The following is a 19,212-nucleotide window of genomic DNA, read 5'->3' on the forward strand; positions in this document are numbered from 1 at the left end:
TGCATACATATTCCATATTTCCTTTTGATATACATGGAGGCTATTTATCCCATTGAATCTATGCTGGCTACCAGAACAATCACATTTCCCCACTAATTTGCCCCTAGTTCCCATCTGACTTGTGCTATGGGCAGTTTCTTTCATTCATTATGTGCCATGTTTTATGACATGGGCATTCATGGTCTTGACCATAATTGTTCTTGGCATTTTTTTTCTACAGAAGTACTTTGCCATTGCCTCTAGGCAGTGTCTTCACAAGATGGGTGACACGGGCCATTATCAATATTCTTCATAGAACCTGGATCAGTTGCATAACCAGTACTTGTGACATGCATCAGCTACTCATACGACCATTTACTGCCTACTGTCATGGCTTCACGTAGCCCTGATTTTGGTGGGGGGTGAGGGGGGCTTAGCAGGCGCTACACCTTGCCCAAGGGTGACCTGCAGGTTCGCAGAAGTACCTTGCACCACCAGAGATGTACCTGTACCTCGTCACCCTTTTGGTGACCAATTAACCTGTACATCTTTGTCACATGGAAGAAATGGAGCACCTGGCGGAAACCAGTGCAATCACAGGAAAAAGGTACAAGCTCCACAAAGACAGCACTGAGGTGAAGACTGAACCAGGTCACTGGAGCTGCAAGACAACAACTCTACTAATTATGCCATTGCCACCTTTTAACTGAGCTATTGTTCCACCACCCTGTTGGAAAAATGGCTCAAAAATACAAATCAAATGAACTATAAATGATCTTGCATCAATAATGGGTGCACAACTTGAATTAATTGTTCAACATGTAAAGTATATCAAAGAACCCTGATAAACGGTTGCAAACCCTGTCTCAAAGGGGTTGATCCTCGATCATTCTCCTTGACTGTAATAAGATGAGCTCCACGTGTGTTGGGGAGTCCTTTTCATATTGTTTTCCAAGAGGCCCGTATGAAGAAATCAAACTGCTACTAGGCCATAAGGTTAGTTGGTGAATAGAATGCTGGAAATATTAGTGGGTATCCAAATGGCTTATTGAGAAAGTGGCGCGGTTTATAGAGCTCCTGTCTCAGAGATACAGTCCCTGTACAGTCCTGACCTCCAGTGCTCTTTGTGTGGAGTTTTCATGCTCTTCACATAACTGCGTGGGCTTCTGCCAGGTGCTCTTGTTTCCTCCCATCTGTCAAAGATGGACAGGTTGGCAGGTTAATTGGCTGAAAGAGGGCAAATGCCTGAAAGAGAACAAGCAGCAGGTGTTGGTCAGAGAACTGACGTCAGGTCAAGAAGTTATACCAAGTAGAATGATGGTGAAATTTCTGCATTTTTATTTATTTAGTGATACAGCATGGAGTAGGCCCCTCTGGCCCTTCGAGCCTCACCTCCCCAACAACCCCAATTAACCCTAACCTAATCACGGGACAATTTGCAACAACCAGTTAACCTACCGGGTACATCCTTGGACTGTGGGAGGAAACTGGAGCACCCTGAGAAAACCCATGCATTCCGTGTTAAGGACTTGAGACTCTGTACAGAACAACGCCAGAATTGAACTCTGAACTCTGGAACTCCCTGGGCTGTGCTAATGTCATGCTAACTGCTGTGCTACCATGGTGCCCATTGTGTTGTTCTTATAAACAGAAAATGCTGGAAATATTCTGTAGATCAGACAGCATCTGTGGAAAGAGAAATGTGAGATTCTTGATTAAATTTATTGTGTGGTTATTGTTTGCATATTTTGAATCCTCCAAAAAGAGGACAAACCTAAAAAAATTTTTTTTTTTTTTTTTTTTTGCCTAACAGGATGATGATTTTTCAGGAAGGGATGACTTTGATGATGCAGACCAACTGAGGATAGGGAATGATGGTATATTCATGCTGACATTTTTCAGTAAGGATGATTTTGATTTATATTTATACAAAACTAAACATGTCTGAAAGTTATAAGTAATTTGCCTTCAAGAGGTATTCCCCATACACAGTGGACAGTGCATTATGTAAAGCAAAGGTATTGTGCATTGTCACATAATACTTTAATGATACTTCTGCAATTTGATAGAATAATTGCCAAAAGCTATTTGCAATTATATTGATAGTGAATTAGAGCCCTTTTATTTAGTTGCATTCATAGATAAGCTAATATTTGTGTAAATCTTAATTGGCATTGCAGGTTTTTGATATTGCACTCTTTTACCAGTATTGTTTTCTTGGGTCTGGAATAGAAGAGATCTGTAAAATTGTCTTCTTTCACCATCATGTGCAAGTTTTTAAAGCGGTTTAACATCGGAGACTTGAATTCCTGCACACAAATAGGTGAAACAGACGTGAAGTAGCTTTGAATCACAGGTGAAACCCAGATCTGATCAGCATAAGAGCACGAAGCTTTGAGTTTGCTCCATCTTGCATCAAAATCATGGCTGATCTTCCATCTCAATGCCATTTTCATGCATTATCCACATATTCTCTGATTCCCTTAATATTTTGAATTAGCTCAGAAAGTGAGCCCGCACAGTCATCTGAAAAAGAAGTCCAAATTTTCATTACGCTTTGCATTCCTCCTCCTTTCAGTCCTAAACAGCCTGTTCCTTGTTTTGAGACTGATACCTGGTTGCGGACTCCTTTGGTAGGGATTCTTTTTGTATCAAGTCTGGCGAGCCTCGTGAGAATTTGTTTCAACGATCTTCTTTTATTTTTCTAATCTCTGGGAAATCCAGACCTAGTATACTCATTCATTCCTACCACAAACCTAACCTAACCTCCTGATGCCAGCCTTGGGAATCTGTGTTCAACTCACTTATCTCAAAGGTCCTTCCCAGGTTATGGTGAGGTTCTGTTCCTGCAAACAGTTCAGGTTACAAAGAATTCATAAGTTGGTTACAAAACATTTTGAATATGTACATAGAGTTCCCAGCAGAGGATACCTCCAGCAGTTGGTCTCCAACTGTGCATGATTCGAGCATTCATAAGCTGGAGATGATCTTTATCCCCTTGAAACCTCTTATGTGCTTATCGCACCTAATTTTGTATCACTACCTAAGTTCGAAATTTGGTCCCAGCCAAATTACTGAGATAATTGTGACCAAATCAACCGAAGCACAACTCGCTACCTACTAACCCAAGAATGCTCAGTTTACTTCCACTCTTGGCCTTCCGATCCATAACCAATTTCTCAGTGAGCATTAGTATACTCCTTCCCTTTTTATTGATTTCATCAGTAAGTTCTCTCTCCTGTAAAACGTCCTTTCTCATAGGAGAAAATGGATGGGGTAAATTATTGTGCATTAATGACAGTATGGATCACCTACATTGTCTTGAATCCAAAAGCATCTGCACATTGTTTACAATGGAGCAAGTGGGTCACCATTACAAATTCTTAACAGCAGTCAGTGCAATTTCTGTGGTTTCTGCATCATGTATTAATTCCCTAAAATTATGGAAAGAATTAGGTGTCCCTTTTCCAAGTGATGAAGTGGTCACAGTATAATTCCCGCTTTCATATATAGTGGATGCATAAGGATTGCAGAAAATGCCACAGTCACCCTTCTACTGTTTCATAAGACCCAGGAGCAGAATTAAGCCATTCCGTCCCTTGACTATACTCCACCATTCTATCATGGCTGATTTATTATCCTTTTCAACCCCAGTCTACTGCCTTTCCGCTGTAACCTTTGACACCCTTACTAATCAAGAACCTATCAACCTCCGCTTTAAATATACCCAATGACTAGGGCTGCTCAGCAGTCTGTGACAATGAATTCCACAGATACACTACTCTCTGGATAAAGAAATTTCTCTTCATCTCTGTTCTAAAAGGATGTCCTTCTGTTCTGAGGCTGTACCTTCTGGTCCTAGACTTCGTCCACTATAGGGGGCTGGTTTCCAAGTTGTGCATCAAATTGTTTTTGGTGGTTCAGGGTCAAATCAAATTAGACATGTGGTCAGAATTGTTTAATGTTTTGAATGGGTCTCAAGGCATTTCAAAGTTTAGGTACCAGAACTTGGTGTATTCACCTTGGGGCGGTGCAGTCTATGAAAACCAGAGAAGTCACAAGAAGCAAAATCAAATGTTATAACATTCTTCTTCCATTTCTATTCTGTCCTAGTGGCATTCCTCTTCAACTGGATTGGTTTCTTCTTATCATTTTGTTTGACCACTTCAGCTGCTGGCAGATATGGGGCTATCTCTGGATTTGGTCTCTCTCTGATTAAGTGGATCCTCATTGTTCGGGTAGGTATAATATATAATAAGATATAATAGAATCGTAGCAAGATGTTCTTTAAATTACATTCACATTTTGTATTTTTGTGACCATCCAGTATTCTATAAAGTGTTATAAATTCAGCTCCTTGTTGCCAAATCATGGCACCTAACTGGGTTTGATGTATGTTTACACAGTGTTATGACGTTCACACTATGAATGCCATTTCCCATTCAATTGGAAAATTTCAACCTTGGCACAATGAAATGCCAATTTCTTTGAAAGAAATGCTTTCACAAGAAGAAATCACAATCAAAGTTGCATTATTTCAAAATAATGTTCCAGTACTTGAACTATTTTTATGACTGAAACATTGCGTGCAGCCTAAAAAGTACTTAAAACATAGAACAAAGAACAGTACAGCTGGAATCAACCCTTCGCCCCACAATGTCTGTACTATGATGCCAAGTTAAATAAATTCCATTTGCCCGTGCATCGCCTATGTCTTCTTGCCCAGTCTCTTCATGTGCCAAAGTGCCTCTGAAATGTTGCTGTCTTATCTGTTTCCACAAGGTGATGTGAAACTGGGAGGGGGGAAGGGGGGAATGAATCACCAATCAATTTTCCAGCTCTTTACTTCATCTCTGCCCCTCCTGGTTTCACCTCATCTTTTTTTTTCTCCAGTCCTGCCAAAGGGTCTGGGCCCAAAACGTTGACTGTATTTTTTTCCATAGATGTTGCCTGGCCTACTGAGTTCCTCCAGCATTTTGTGTGTGTTGCTTGGTCTCCAAATCTGTGTCGGGTCTCACCGAGAGCACCAGATACAATAGATGACCCCTACAAACTCAAAGGTGAAGTGTCGCCTCACCTGGAAGGACTGTTTGGGACCCTGAATGGTAGTGAGGGAGGAGGTGTAGGAGCAAGCTGTGGACACCGGGTGCCCTCCCAATTCCTCATTCAGAACGCATCCACTTTCAGATGCACATGGCTTAAATATATTATTGGCGAATTCCAGACAAGAGAGCCAGATGTAACATTTGTTCTGCAAGGATAAGAGCCAGGAGGTAGATCAGTGGGGAGGGACAAATGGACAAAGGAGTCGCCCAGGGAGCGATCCCTGCCGAAAGCAGAAAGTGGTGGGAGGTGGGGGGGGGGGGGGGTGCGGAAAGATGTGCTTGGTAATGGGATCCTGCTGAAGATGGCAGAAATGATGGAGAATCGTGTGCTGGATGCAGAGGCTGGTGGGGTGGTAGGTGAGGACAAGAGGAACCCTATCCCTAGTGGGATGGTGTGAGGATGGGTTGAGGGCAGACGTGTGCGAAATGGAAGCGATGCAGTTGAAGGCAGCGTGATGGTGAAGGAAGAAAAACACCTTTGAAGAAGAAGGAGGACAGCTTAGTTCTGGGATGAAAAGCCTCATCCTGAGAGGAGATGCGGCAGAGACGGAGGAATTGAGTGCTCCTCCCCCTTTCTTCCATGGCCTTCTGTCTTCTCTCATCAGATTCTCTCTTCTCCAGTCCTGTATCTCTCACCAATCATCCTCAGCTCTTTACTTCACCTGTTTTCTCCCCTCCCCCCCCCTTTCTGGTTTCATCAATCACCTTGTGGTTCTTCCTCCCCTCCCCTCACTTTCTTACTCTGACTCCTCATCTTTTGTTCCAGTCCTGATAAAGGGTTTTGGCCCCAAACGTCAACTATACTCTTTTCCATAGGTGCATTTTCATAGATGCTGCTTGACTATCTGTGTGTCAACAGCATTCAGTCTTCATTTCAAAGTTCAAAACTCAAAAGTAAATTTATTATCAACGTACATAGATGTCACCATATTCAACCCTAGGATTTATTTTCTTGCAGACATACTCCATAAATCCAATAACTATAATAAAATCAAAGAAAGACCACAGCAACAGTGCAGATACCAGTATGCAGAGACAACAAGCTGCAAATACAAAAAGAAAAAACTGTAATAAATAAATCCAGAATAGAATAATAACTACAATACAATCAATGAAGGACTGCACCAATTTGGGCATTCAACCACTGTTGGAAAATCAACAAACTGTGGCAATGCAAAAAGAAAGTAGTAATAATAAATAAATAAGCAATAAATATCAAGAACATGAGATGAAAAGTCCTTGAAAGTGAGTCCATAGGTTGTGGGAACAGTTCAGTGATGGGGCAAGTGAAGTTATCCTCTGAGCAAAGAGCCTGTTGGTTGAGGGGTAATAACTCTTCTTGAACCTAGTTTGAGGGGGGGGGGCGCAGGTTTGTGTAGGTCCTGAGGCTCCTGTATCTTCCTGATGGCATGAGCGAGACGAGAGTATGACATGGGTGGTGGAGTCCCTGATGATAGATGCTGCTTTCCTGCGACGATGCTCCGTGGGGAGGGCTTTACCCGTGATGGACTGGGCTGTATCCACTACCTTTCTGTGGGATTTTCTGTTCAAAGGCATTGGTGTTTCCATACCAGGCAGGAATTGATTCAGACTAATGGCATCCTTTTAATCAACCTCTCCCTCGCACAAAAAACACCGACAGTAACATCAAACATCCAACCCCTCTCTCACCCAAAACAGTAACATTTCGCCCACCTGCCAATTAGCAGCAAGAAAGAAAGCACAAAAAAAGGAGGCCAATGTAAGCTGCAGTGCACTTTGATAATCATGTGTCTAGGAATTTTGAAAACATCCTCGGTCAGCATCCAGGAGAGCAACAGTTTGAATACAGCCCTACATGCGGTCTTCACCGACTGAGATGTGGCCTCCCATGGCTAGAACGGTGCAATAATAAAAAATACTGTTAAGTTGCAATCAGAACAGGGTCATGCAAAAAGAGACCAAAATTTGTGAGGTAGTGTTCATGGATTAGTTCATTGTGCATTCAGAAATCTGATGGCAGAGGGGAAGAAGATATTCCTGATATGTTGAGTGTGTACCTCCTCCCTGATGTAGGAATGAGAAGAGAATTTGTCCTCTGACAGATACAAGGTCTTCAAGGGTTTCATGGTATTAGATTATTCATTGTGCAGTATTTCTGTTGCAAGTAATTCTATATCAGCAATGCTTAAATGGATCTTAGATTATTAACAGTTAGATTTCCTGAAATAAAATAACTTATGGCATAAAGCAAAATATGAAAAATTAACAGAAGTTGAAGATCAGAACTGTTAAAGCTATACTGCTCTGGTAGCATTGAGTATAAATAGTCTGTTTCTTGACAGTCTTTAATATGTTCCAGCTCACATTGTGGTTCTGTGCCACCCAGGTTCCTGTGTTTGGATGGTTCAAAGTTTCCCTTGCTCATTCTCTATCAGAAGTCTTCAAGAGGCTTAAATGTCCTTGTAGTCTTTGAAATAGTCAGAATTTCTGGGTAAATGCTAAAGAAAACTCACAAAGCTCTTAATAGTGCAGTTATTACTATAGTGTAGAAAATCAATGCTATTTGAGAAGATTTTGGTTTCTATAGAGGAATGATATTAATGTGTTGAATAGTCTCTCACTTTTCTACTTGTCCTGTTGAAGATAATGAGGTGGCTATTTGATCCCTCAAATTATTATTGATGTGTTCATTTAAAATCAGCAGAACTATAATTAAAGGTATAAATTAACATATTCTGTTACATCTGTGGCCACTGTGTAAAAATAAACTTTTATTTTCAGTTCTCTACTTACTTTCCTGGATACTTTGATGGTCAGTACTGGCTCTGGTGGGTTTTCCTGGTGCTGGGTAAGTGTCTGATTTCCCTTTATTTTAAGAAGAAAATAATACTTTGATCATTTGTAAACACAGGCATTGCAAGGTTTGGATGATATTGATATCGCATTAGCTTGTGAACTTTTTTTTTCTCTACATTAGAAATCACTGTGGTGCATTTGAGATTTCCCATGGCAAAAATAAGTTCCTTTGCCTTCTGAACAATAATTCTCCCTAGTTTAGTAGCTTCTGTGTGATGAACCACTCCAAAACGAACGAGAGGAGATACAGTCCGGGAATGTGACGAGGGAGGAGATATATCTTGAGGTTTATGCCAGTTCATTGGCATGTAGAAAGGTTAAGATGATGTTAGCATGCATCAGCTAAAGGTGCTGATACTGTGCTTTTAACACTTGCATCCAGAATTACTGTAATATTAGCAGGAAAGTTGAGGATCTTAACCACATTGAGGAATCAAGAAATGTTAATGAGCCTGGGAGTGCAGTACATAGGATGATTACTCGATACAAGATAGTAACGTTAAGTCCACAGATCAATTTCCCTGAGAATACTGTGTTCAAAATCATGTGGTGGATTGTCTGGGGAGATGAGTGAAATATATCTGCAGGACTAAGGAACTAGATTAATTCCAGAATGATCTACTTTAGTGTTCCACTTGAAGCCGTAACGCATAGCATGAGAATGTTTATAAACTGTTTTTGTTGCTGTACTGATATTGAGCTTGGATTTTTGAAGTTCGAAGTTTAAATTGCATCATGACAGTTGTGATTTTAAATTAATGTAATTAAATTTGGAATAATAAAGAATAATATAAATGAACAAAGTTATGACATTTATGCTAAAAACCAACCTGTTCACTAATGCTGAGGAAAGAAATCTGCCAGCGTTTCCCAGTCTAATTCCAGTTGAATTATTGTAGTTGAAATAATAAGTGCCTTCAACACAATCTGAAGTGGTAAAGGAGTTATATTTGGTTCAGGGAAGGACAATGAGAGATGAAGAATAAATAGTGGTCTTGCCAGTCATGTGTGCAAAGTGGGTGGCAACAAGGAAACAAACCTGCACAAAAATACCCAAGTGGGATGAAGTAATTTAGTTGCTGTCTCCTGTCAATGACTGTGTCTGTGTGGCCTTTTAGTTGGTAATTAGTAGGAAGGAATTGTAAAATTCTTAAACAATGTGATTTCTGTATGCTCCAGGTTGTAATGTTATTTCAGTTTTTAATATATTTCAACTGACGCCATGGTTGTGTAGTGGTTACTGCAACACTATAAAAGCCTGGGTGTCGGACTTCAGAATTCAGTTCGGCAACCTCTGTAAGAAAGTTTGTATGTTCTTCGCATGTGCATGTGGGTTTCCTACAGATGCTCCGCTTTCCTCCAACAGTCCATAGACATACTGGTTACTGGGTTAATTTGTCATTGTAAGTCGTCCCGTAATTAGGCCAGGGGTTAAATTGGTGGGTTGCTGGGCAGCATGGCTCAGTGGGTCGGAAGAGCCTGTTCCGCACGACATTTCTAAATAAATAAATACAGGGCAACATTTTGAGCCACGGATCTGTTCCCATATGTGACATGATTAAACAGAGATGTACACATTGGATACTGACCATTGCAGTTTGATGTCAGTGTTGAGCTCAGCATTACTTCCATTTAAAATGTTGTGTCTTCAGTAGTATGCTTCATGTCTCCTGCTCCTGGTTAATAATCTAGTGCGTTTTTAACATAATTTTAAAAATCTGGAGATTGTAAGCAATACAGAAAGTGTTATTACACTCATAACATTAATATTAATTTTAATATTGTGCAATGGTTGAAATGGAACTATTTCTTGTTCTCAAAAGGGGCTGACTTCCTTTGGTTCTGTAATGGAAGGCCAATAAATTCTACAGTTAGGTTTATAATGGTTCATAATACTATTTATTCAAAATATAGTGTGACAGTACTGTAAGATGGCAGTCATTCAGATTGGTTTGAACATTTTGAATGTTTTTTTTAATGAAAAGCTCGGTAAATGAAGTATAGCTTGATGAGTATGACCAAAAGGTTTTGTGAAATACATGAAAAATGCATATATGTTACTCCAATGGACTCTGATCTGCCTTGTGTACTTTCATGCACTGTTTACTATTTATAACTGTTTAGTATATCTTTGAACTATGTAGGGAGAACTTTGTTCCTGTGAACTTTGCCTCAAAAACTTGTCAGAAAATTACAGAATTATCCATTGGCAAAGCAACTTTACCTAGAACATTTATTTACTTTGCACCCTCAGTCAATGATCTCTGGTGAATTAATTAAAAGCAGAAGGAATGGTTATGTTAGCAGTAGGTTTCAGATTGTCTCCTTTATTGACATTTGTGTTGAGAGCAGAATTCGGCACCTTGCTTTTGTTTATTATATAGCAACCATGTTGGAAGCCCACCTGTGTGAGTGGTGAGTAGGTTGGGATTTTGCTCAGTTGTGATGTCCTCCTTCTCTGTATCTACATTTTAAATGACTTTAGCAATATCCGAGATGATGTTCGTGGAATGTACCAAAGACAGGATTAAGGAGGAAAAGGACAAAGATCCATTCAGTTTTTCCTAATGATTTATGGTTTTTCATATATTCCAGTAGGCTTTGTCTACTTTGAGAACATGGCAATAATTTAGTTTGCAAAATAAAACATAATAACATAAACACGTGTCAGGACTAAATGCTACAAGCAGATCTGACTTTTACTTAAAAATTGTGTTTGCAACCCTGGTCTTCTGAAAAATGGTACTTTCTGAATTTAAGTTTCAATAAATTTATTGGGGTAGTGCAAATTAAAATGAATGGAACTGAAGGCTGCTTTCAAAGTCCATACACTTTCCTAGAGTATAGTTCCATCTGACAGTGATATAAATGCCAAAAATATGTTCCTAACCAACTTTAATGATCTGTGTTGGGAAGTGTGTGGCCATGTACTTTGATAGGAGGAATAAAGGTGTAAATTATTTTCTAAACGTGGAGCAAATTCGGAAACTGGAAGTGCAAAGGGACTTAGGAGTCCTAGTCCTGCATTCCCTAAAGATTAACTTGCTGGGTTGAGGCTGTGGTAAGGAAGGCAAATGCAATGTTAACATTCATTTCCAAAGGACTAGAATATAAAAGCAAGGTGCCTAATGCTGAGGGTTTATAAGACAATGGTCAGACCACACTTGAAGTATTGTGAGCAGCTTTGGACCCCATATCTTAGAAAGGATGTGCCGGTGTTGGAGAGGGTCCAGAAGAGGTTTGCGAAGATGATCCTGGGAATGAATTGGTTAACATATGAGAAGTGTTTGATGGCCAGTGGAGTTTAGAAGAAAGAAAGGGACATCTCATTGAAACCTATCAAGTGGATATGGAGAGGAGGTTTCCTCTAGTGGGGCTGTCTGGGACTAGAGGGCAGAGACTCAGAATAGGGGGACATGCATTTAGAACAGAAATGCGCAATTTCTTTAGCCAGAGGGTAGTGAAACTGGAATTTATTGCCACAGACAGCTGTAGAGGCTAAGTCATTTGGGTATATTTAAAGTGCAAGTTGGTATGTTCTTGTTTAGTAAGGGTATCAAAGGTTAGAGGGAGAAGGCAGGAGAATGGGGTTAAGGGAGAACATAAATCAGCCATGTTGTAATGGTGCAGCATATTCATTGGGCTGAATGGTGTAACTGTGCTCCTATATCTTACAATCTTATTTACTAAAATACATTATCCCGAGCATGATCCCAAACATAAATTTTCAGGGAAGGAAATGAAAAATACTGAAAATAGCTGAGCTGAACTTGCAAAATTGTGCAATCTAATGCAGGGGTCCCCATACTTTTTTGCACCGCGGACCGGTTTAATATTGACAATATTCTTGCGGACTGGCCGACGGAGCGTGGTGGGGGGAAGCGTTCATGTAGGGTTAAACTCACCTCAACATGTCTTTTACAGTTAGGGTTGCCAACTTTCTCACTCACAAATAAGGGACAAAAGTAGCAGTCAAATCCCGGGACACTTTACCCCAGGAAAGACTACCATAACCATGAAGCCTTGCACGGGCACCTGTGTGCGTATGTGCCGATTTTTTTTCCCCCACAAATCGGTTTTGCCTTCATCTTCCCGACTATACAGTACATACATTATTTCTACTTTATATAGACTGTGTATTTATCATATCATTCTTGCTTTTACTATATGTTAGTGTTATTTATTTTCGGTTTTATGTGTTATTTGGAAGGTTATTTTTTGGGTCTGGGAACGCTCAAAAATTTTTCCCATATAAACTAATGGTAATTGCTTCTTCACTTCACGCCATTTCGGCACGAAGGGTTTCATAGGAACACTCTACCTTAGCGGGGGAAATATGGGACAAGGGCGGTCCCGTATGGAACAGACCAACTTTGCCCAATATACGGGATGTCCCGGCAAATACGGGACAGTTGGCAACCCTATGTTCAAGTTCAACAGTGCATGACAGGGAATGAGGAAAGGTGCAGCTGACTCGTATTGTTTCCTCACGGCCCGGTAGCGCATGCTTTGTGGCCTGGTGGTTGGGGACCGCTGATCTAATGGATGTGCAAGTAGGATACTGTTGCGAATCTGCAAAAGATAAGTGAAAAGATGGAGTTGAATGCAAATTACCAGAGAGCTATAACTTTGCAGTCATTAAGTACTGTATGTTGAAGACTGATTTCTTTAAATCCTTGGACATAAAGAAAATCAAAGGATATCAGGTGTGAATGGTAAAGTGGCAGTGCCGTAGATCCATGGTGCACACTGTGTATCTCTAGTGTTCCGTTTACTCTGGCTGCCTTTACAGAGGCATCTTCGTTCCCAGAACATCAACAGAAGATCTTCCTGCTGGTAGTTGCAAACTCATTTCTAGGAATTCACTTGCAGCCATGCCCCTGCAGTGACCAAAATCCTTTCTATAACTGCATCTGCATTGATATCTGCATTCACAGCCAATAAAAAAATCATAACATATTAAGAATTAAATCGTAATTCCCTAAAAAGATTTTAAGACAATTTAATAAAAATTTATGAATGCAATGTACATTTTCTTGAAATAATTACCTGAAACTTGTATCCCTCCCTTTTGAACTTTTCCTCTTTATTGAGTGGATTTACCAAGCTCAAGCCCCCCAAGAAGAGGTTTGATACACAGATTTCACAGTGTAGTTGATGGAACTTGGTGCTCCACTGGATTCCATAGATCTGATGCAGGAGTTTGATCAGAATGATAATGGAAAGCATCTCTTAAAGTTCAAGATTCTGTGTTTGTATGTGATCAGCCTTCTGAAGTATTTTGAATTATTGGTATAGCCCTCTCCACAAAGTTATGCACCACTGATGAATTTGAGCCATGATTTAGTTGACCAGGCTGCCAAGGTGTTTGGCTTACTTTCTTCCTTATTATTGCAATTCTACTTTGCCTAAATTAATCGAAACATAGAAAACTTACAGCACAATACAGGCCCTTCAGCCCACAAAGCTGTGCTGAACATGTCCTTACCGTAGAAATTACCTAGGATTGCCCATAACCCTCTGTTTTTCTAAGCTCCATGTACTTGTCCAGGAGTCTCTTAAAAGACCCTATCGTATCCACCTCTACCACCGTCGTCGGCAGCCCAATCCACACACTCACCACTCTCTGTGTTTTTTAAAAAAGACACACAACTTAACATCTCCTCTGTACCTACTTCCAAGCACCTTAAAACTGTGCCCTCTTGTGCTAGCCATTTCAGCCCTGGGAAAATGCCTCTGACTATCCACAAGATCAATGCCTCTCCTCATCTTGTACTCCTCTATCAGGTCACTTCTCATCCTCTGTCACTCCAAGGAAAAAAGGCTGAGTTCACTCAACCTATTCTCATAAGGCATGCTCCCCAATCCAGGCAACATTCTTACAAATCTCCTCTGCACCCTTTCTGTGGTTTCCACATCCTTCCTGTAGTGAGGCGACCAGAACTGAGCACAGTACTCCCAAGTGGGGTCTGACTAGGGTCCTTATAGCTGCAACATTACCTCTCGGCTCCTAAACCCAATCCCACGATTGATGAAGGCCATATAATAGGAAAGAAAAGAAATAGTTCCTCTCAGTTAATTCACACCTCAGTATTTCAACTATCCCTGCTAATCATCCAACTGTACCAATGTCTTTTAATCCATTTCCACACCTAATAACCCTATTTCTAAAATGAAATCAGGTTGCATCCTTTTGTGACATAAGAGAAACAAGTGAAATAGCGAAAGTCTGCTGCTCTTTCATAAGTGCATGAGATATTTTAAGAACACAAGCCTGGGTGTTAATACTGTACCCGAAAGACGCTATCTCTATCTGTAACATGGCCTATAGTACAATACCACAGTCTCAGACTAAAATTTAGTGCCCAGATCTTTCAGATTGGTGTTTGAAGATGCAGTCTGCTCTTGAAGTGAGTAAGTCACCAACTGAACTACAGAAGTTATTTAACTATTTTACCTGCTGATGATTTTTTTTTTCCCTTGAAAATTTCTGTGTTTTCTAGGTTCTACTGGTCTGATTAGCTTTAATAGTACTGTTTCTGGTTAACTGTCAAAAAAAGATTTCCCTGACCTTTTATGTAATCTCACTTGCTGCATTAAAGAGATCATTCTTCTCATTAAACTTCACTTCCCTTGAGTGTTAAACTCAGAACTGTAGACAGCTTTCCAAGTGATGTACTAAGACCTGTCTTTCCTCTGAGGTGATTTATGTTCCACGGTTATACCTTTGCCATGTCATTAATTTCACTGAAAGTTATAAACCTGCCATAGTTCAAGCTCCTTTTTAAGATCTGTTTATGCTAATTCTCCTACCTTGTTGAATTTATTTCCTAATCCCTTTCAGTGCAGAATGCTCTTGTATTCATCAGTTATAAAAGTTATTAGCCCCTGTTGGATCCTAATTGCAGTTTCATTCTCCATCCCTACAGAAACCTGTCATATTCAGATTTTATCACTAGCTCTGTCTCACTACTCAGTCAGCTGTTAGGTTAAAACTTGGTGCTTTAACCCAGTGCTGATTATCAGAGCTCTGTAATCTCAGTAAAGTAGCTTATATCCATTTTTGTTGTAGCACCTGGCTCTAACTTCCATCTTGTTACAGCTGAAACCTTTATCCACAGTTGCCTCTTCAGGCCTCTTCATTACTACTATTCCTGTGAGATCATCTTAACAGCCCATATCCTGCCACCTGTTCTTGCTGATTTATATTGGTTATCTGTCACTCAGTATTAAATGTTAAATCCCCATTCCTTCCAAGGCCTGGTGCAGCCCTTTACTGCAACCATCTCTGGGCCTAATCTCCTGTCAGATAATATGCTGTACATATTTAAATCTGCTCCACTAACATGAGAGCATTAATCTATTATATCCCTATTCTCCAGAATATCTTCCTTAAATGCTTCCGTCATAAACATTCTCAAATATATCTTAAGGGGCAAATACTGGGCACCATTTCTAAATATCTTGGTGTCAATTGTTTATACTAGTTCTTTCGTCCCTTGCCTTGGTCCCTTGAGGTGTTTTCTTAATTATAAGTATGTACAAGTGCAAGTTGTTGCTGCTCCATGCTGTTTTGTTGGTAGATTTTATAAGTTTTCATTGCATCAATGAACCAAAATACTGAACTGTGTGGTACTTGTACCTCAGATCCACATTTACTTATCCTTTTTATTAATTGTTTCATGTTGACCTTAAATTTACATTTTTTGTTTGGTTAGAAGCTTATAAAACACAAGGAAGGTGTTTGTTAACAGTCTTTTATTTTGAACTTTGGCACCAAATCCAGATAATTATCTTTTAGGACCTTCCATTACATAATGACATCCAAGAAGCCGAGGTGCTTTATCAGGCAAAAATCTCCTGAATCCTCAATGGCCGTTGCTTAATTAGCTATTATGTCAGTTCCAATGGATGAGTGAGCATGTAATGTCCTCTGATTCAGTATTTGGGTGCAGATACATCAAGTAAAACAGCATAGATCAGCCCAACTCATCCATGCTGACCAACATGTCCATGTAACTGGTCTCAATAGCCTCCATTTGCTCTATATTCTTTTAAACCTCTCATTCATATACCTGTCAAAATGTCTTTTAAATGTTTTAATTGTACTTGCATAAAACAGTTACTCTGGCATTTCGTTCCATACACCCACCACCTTCTGCTTAAAGAAATTTCCCCTTTATATTTCTTGCAGTTGCAATTTTTGTATCTAATTTCTATAAATCTGTTTCTTAGAATTTTAAAGAAAATTTGTCGTTGGAAGAAATTGTGAACTTAGTATTTGCATGTTATTATGAATTGTGTCTAATGTTTTTGGAGCCCTCTGAATTATCAGCATTTATATAAAGGGCCTTGTTAATGTACAAGCTGAAGACTTACTGGCTAAATGGTACATTAATGAAGGGTCTAGCAATAATAATATTATGCATTGAATAATAATGACATAGGTTTTGTTATTTTTTTCAAGCATTCTAATGTCTGTCTATCTTACAGGATTTCTGCTTTTCCTCCGCGGATTCATTAATTATGCAAAAGTCCGGAAAATGCCAGATACTTTTGCCTCTCTGCCAAGGACTCGGGTCCTTTTCATCTATTAAGGGTAATGTTTTGTGGCTTATCAATATTCAGTAAAGACCTTGCACTATTATCCACCTCTTTGGGTGCAAAATATAAAAATGGAATTCTGCAGATGTTGGAAATCCAGAGTAATACACAGAAAATGCTTAAGGAACTCAGCAGGTCAGGCGGCATCTATGGAGAGCAAAAAACTATCAACATTTTAGGCCGAGATCCTTCATCAGGACTCCTGAGTAATTTTCTTCTGAAACGTTGGCTGTTCATTCTCTGCATCGATGCCGTCTGACTTGCTGGGTTCCTTCAGCATTTTGGGTGTGTTAGGTTTTAAAATGGATGCCTTTTCATTGTATTGAAATTTGCATTGCAATTTTAACCCAGAGAACACATGAAGAATGGGGAACTGTATATGTGCTAAACATATGGTTGTTAAATAAAACACCAATGAACATGCAGAGTTAAATGAACTTGGATTTCAGTGGTATTTTATCAAAAAGTTCTGCATTAGAAATTTTGAAGAGAGTTTAGTCCCAAGGTTCTTGCGATTTACTTTCAAATTGATGGCAAAATGAAAGGTCATCAAACTGGAACAGTAACAGTGTTTCTCTCTTCAAATGTATGACCTGTTGAGTTCTGCCACTGTTTCCTGCTTTTATTGTAGATTTCCAGGATCCGCAGTACTTTAATTTTAAATTTCACTCTAAATTCTTTTTTTTTCCTGTGGTCATGTTAAGTGCAATTTGGCATCCTTTTTAAATAATTATTTTTATTTGGAAAGAGATTTTGTCTGTTCACTGTTAAAACCTCTCAGTTTCTTCGGTTGCAATACGCTATGTATTCTGTAGTTTTTTTTAGAAATGAAGTGTGCTTGCTTTGAGTTCAAGCAGTAAATATGAGATGCTGAATTTTCTTATATTAATGCAACTGTTTTGTTGTTTGTGAATGAAATCAAATGTCATGTTGAATGATGCCAGCTTTAAGCTGAAAGATCTCCAAGCGACTGGAAGGAGGAGAGTTGTACATTTATCTATTCATAGTATTAGATTATTCACTCCGTTGTTTTATATAGCATCAGATACTTCCATGTCTGATGGTATTGGTGTAATCTTCTTACAGTTTTTTTTTCCTGTTTTGACTGAAAATAGAATGGTCTCATTATAGTTTGGAATTTTTTTTTCTTCCCGCTGCAGATGGTTTCCTGGAGAGTGATTTCCTGCATCCGTAGGTTGAGCAGCTCGTTCACTAGCAACTGACACCTGCAGGAAGTGGACACAACTGGGACACAGAAGGAGGGACGTGGGGGTGGGCTGGGCGGGAGAAATTTCACTGCATTAAAAAGGAAAGTGAGGGCAGTGTTTCATATCTATGTTTTTAGATGTACAATTTTAATAGTGAATGCTGAAGACTTGTAATCATTAAACTGTTCTAGTGGCTTCTGTTGAAGTGCTATCGCAACTGGTCTGTGATGTATTAACAATGCCTTATTCATTTGTAGTCATTACCTAGCATGCACTTTGCCCTTCTGGTCAATAGAGGGCAAAATTGCTTTACTATTCCCTCAAGGTTTTATCGTCAGTGGGTTTAAAAGAAAAGACAACATAGTATAGAAATGATGCTGGTCATGATATGTTGAAAATAATGTGCTTCTTGAAGCTTACTATCTCTGTAAAATGGTAAGATGATATGTTATTGTTTGCAGAATGGCTCTTCTGCATTTTAAGAACAGATTAAAGCACTTTCTGTGCTTTCTGTCAAGAGGTATTGGACTGTACCTTTGGGTTTTATTATATTCTAAAATATATGACTGTAAATAAATCAGAAGATCTAATAAATGTGACTTATATAGGCGCTTTCAGAATCAGTGCTTGTTCAGTGAAACAAAGTCTTCAAAGCTTCAAAGTAGATTTATTATCGAAATACGTATGCGGTATACAACACTGAGATTCATCTTGCTACAGATTGCCACGGAACAAAGAAAGAAAAAGAAAACCATGGAACCTGTGTAAAGAAAAAAACATCAAACCCTAAATGTGCAAAAAAAAACACAAATAGCAACAAAAGAGAGCGAAAACACACAGAATATAAAACAGCAAACCACAAATCATCGAAACATCCCAGACATGTTCAGTTCAGTTCAGTTCAATCTCCCGCTGTGACATTTATTAACTTCAAGCCACAGAACCAGTCTGCCCCATCAGAATAGCAGCAAAAAAAAACGAACAACCAGAAACACGTTATAACGTGAACTACAGAGTCCAATCCACAAACTATGTCATTAAACCTTGCCCGAGACCCAGGACTCCAGCACCATTATCTGGCTTTTACACAGAGTTCTATTCTTCTATATTTCAATGTTCACTTATTTCTTACCCTGATTTTTTTCTTTAAATTCTGTTTGCCAGATATTCCCAACTGTGGATTTGGCAAATGCTGATGAGTTTCACTTTTATTTTAACTGGATCTACAAGACTCTGTCAAGTAGTGTAGCTACTCCAATTTCCTGCTTTGCAAAGTTGACGCAATGACTGAGATTAATCTTGAGATCTTTTATCCACCCCGCTCAGAACTATAAAAGGAAATTCAGTATGGGGATCAGACTGACTGATCCATCATGACTAAATGCATGTGTGAAGCCTTGTTGGTTTGATTTCTGTCATTGCAGAGTGGAACAACTTACCAGTATTTATGTCGAGCATCTTGACATTACTATGGCATA

General features: G+C 39.4%; 1 protein-coding gene across 1 annotated transcript in view; it reads left to right on the top strand.

Annotated features, from left to right (window-relative positions):
- LOC134349184 (NEDD4 family-interacting protein 1) overlaps nucleotides 1–18,337 on the top strand; it is a 58,581-nt gene extending 40,244 nt beyond the window's left edge. Inside the window, exons 4-8 of the mRNA XM_063053131.1 lie at nucleotides 1,793–1,880; nucleotides 4,093–4,217; nucleotides 7,848–7,914; nucleotides 16,416–16,521; nucleotides 17,687–18,337. Of these exons, the coding sequence (XP_062909201.1) occupies nucleotides 1,793–1,880; nucleotides 4,093–4,217; nucleotides 7,848–7,914; nucleotides 16,416–16,519 (384 nt within the window). The 3' untranslated portion in view covers nucleotides 16,520–16,521; nucleotides 17,687–18,337. The remainder of the gene's footprint in view (nucleotides 1–1,792; nucleotides 1,881–4,092; nucleotides 4,218–7,847; nucleotides 7,915–16,415; nucleotides 16,522–17,686) is intronic.
- Nucleotides 18,338–19,212: the final 875 nt, after the last annotated feature.

This window comes from Mobula hypostoma, chromosome 7 (assembly GCF_963921235.1).
Source record: "Mobula hypostoma chromosome 7, sMobHyp1.1, whole genome shotgun sequence".
In the NCBI taxonomy this organism is placed as follows: Eukaryota; Metazoa; Chordata; class Chondrichthyes; order Myliobatiformes; family Myliobatidae; genus Mobula; species Mobula hypostoma.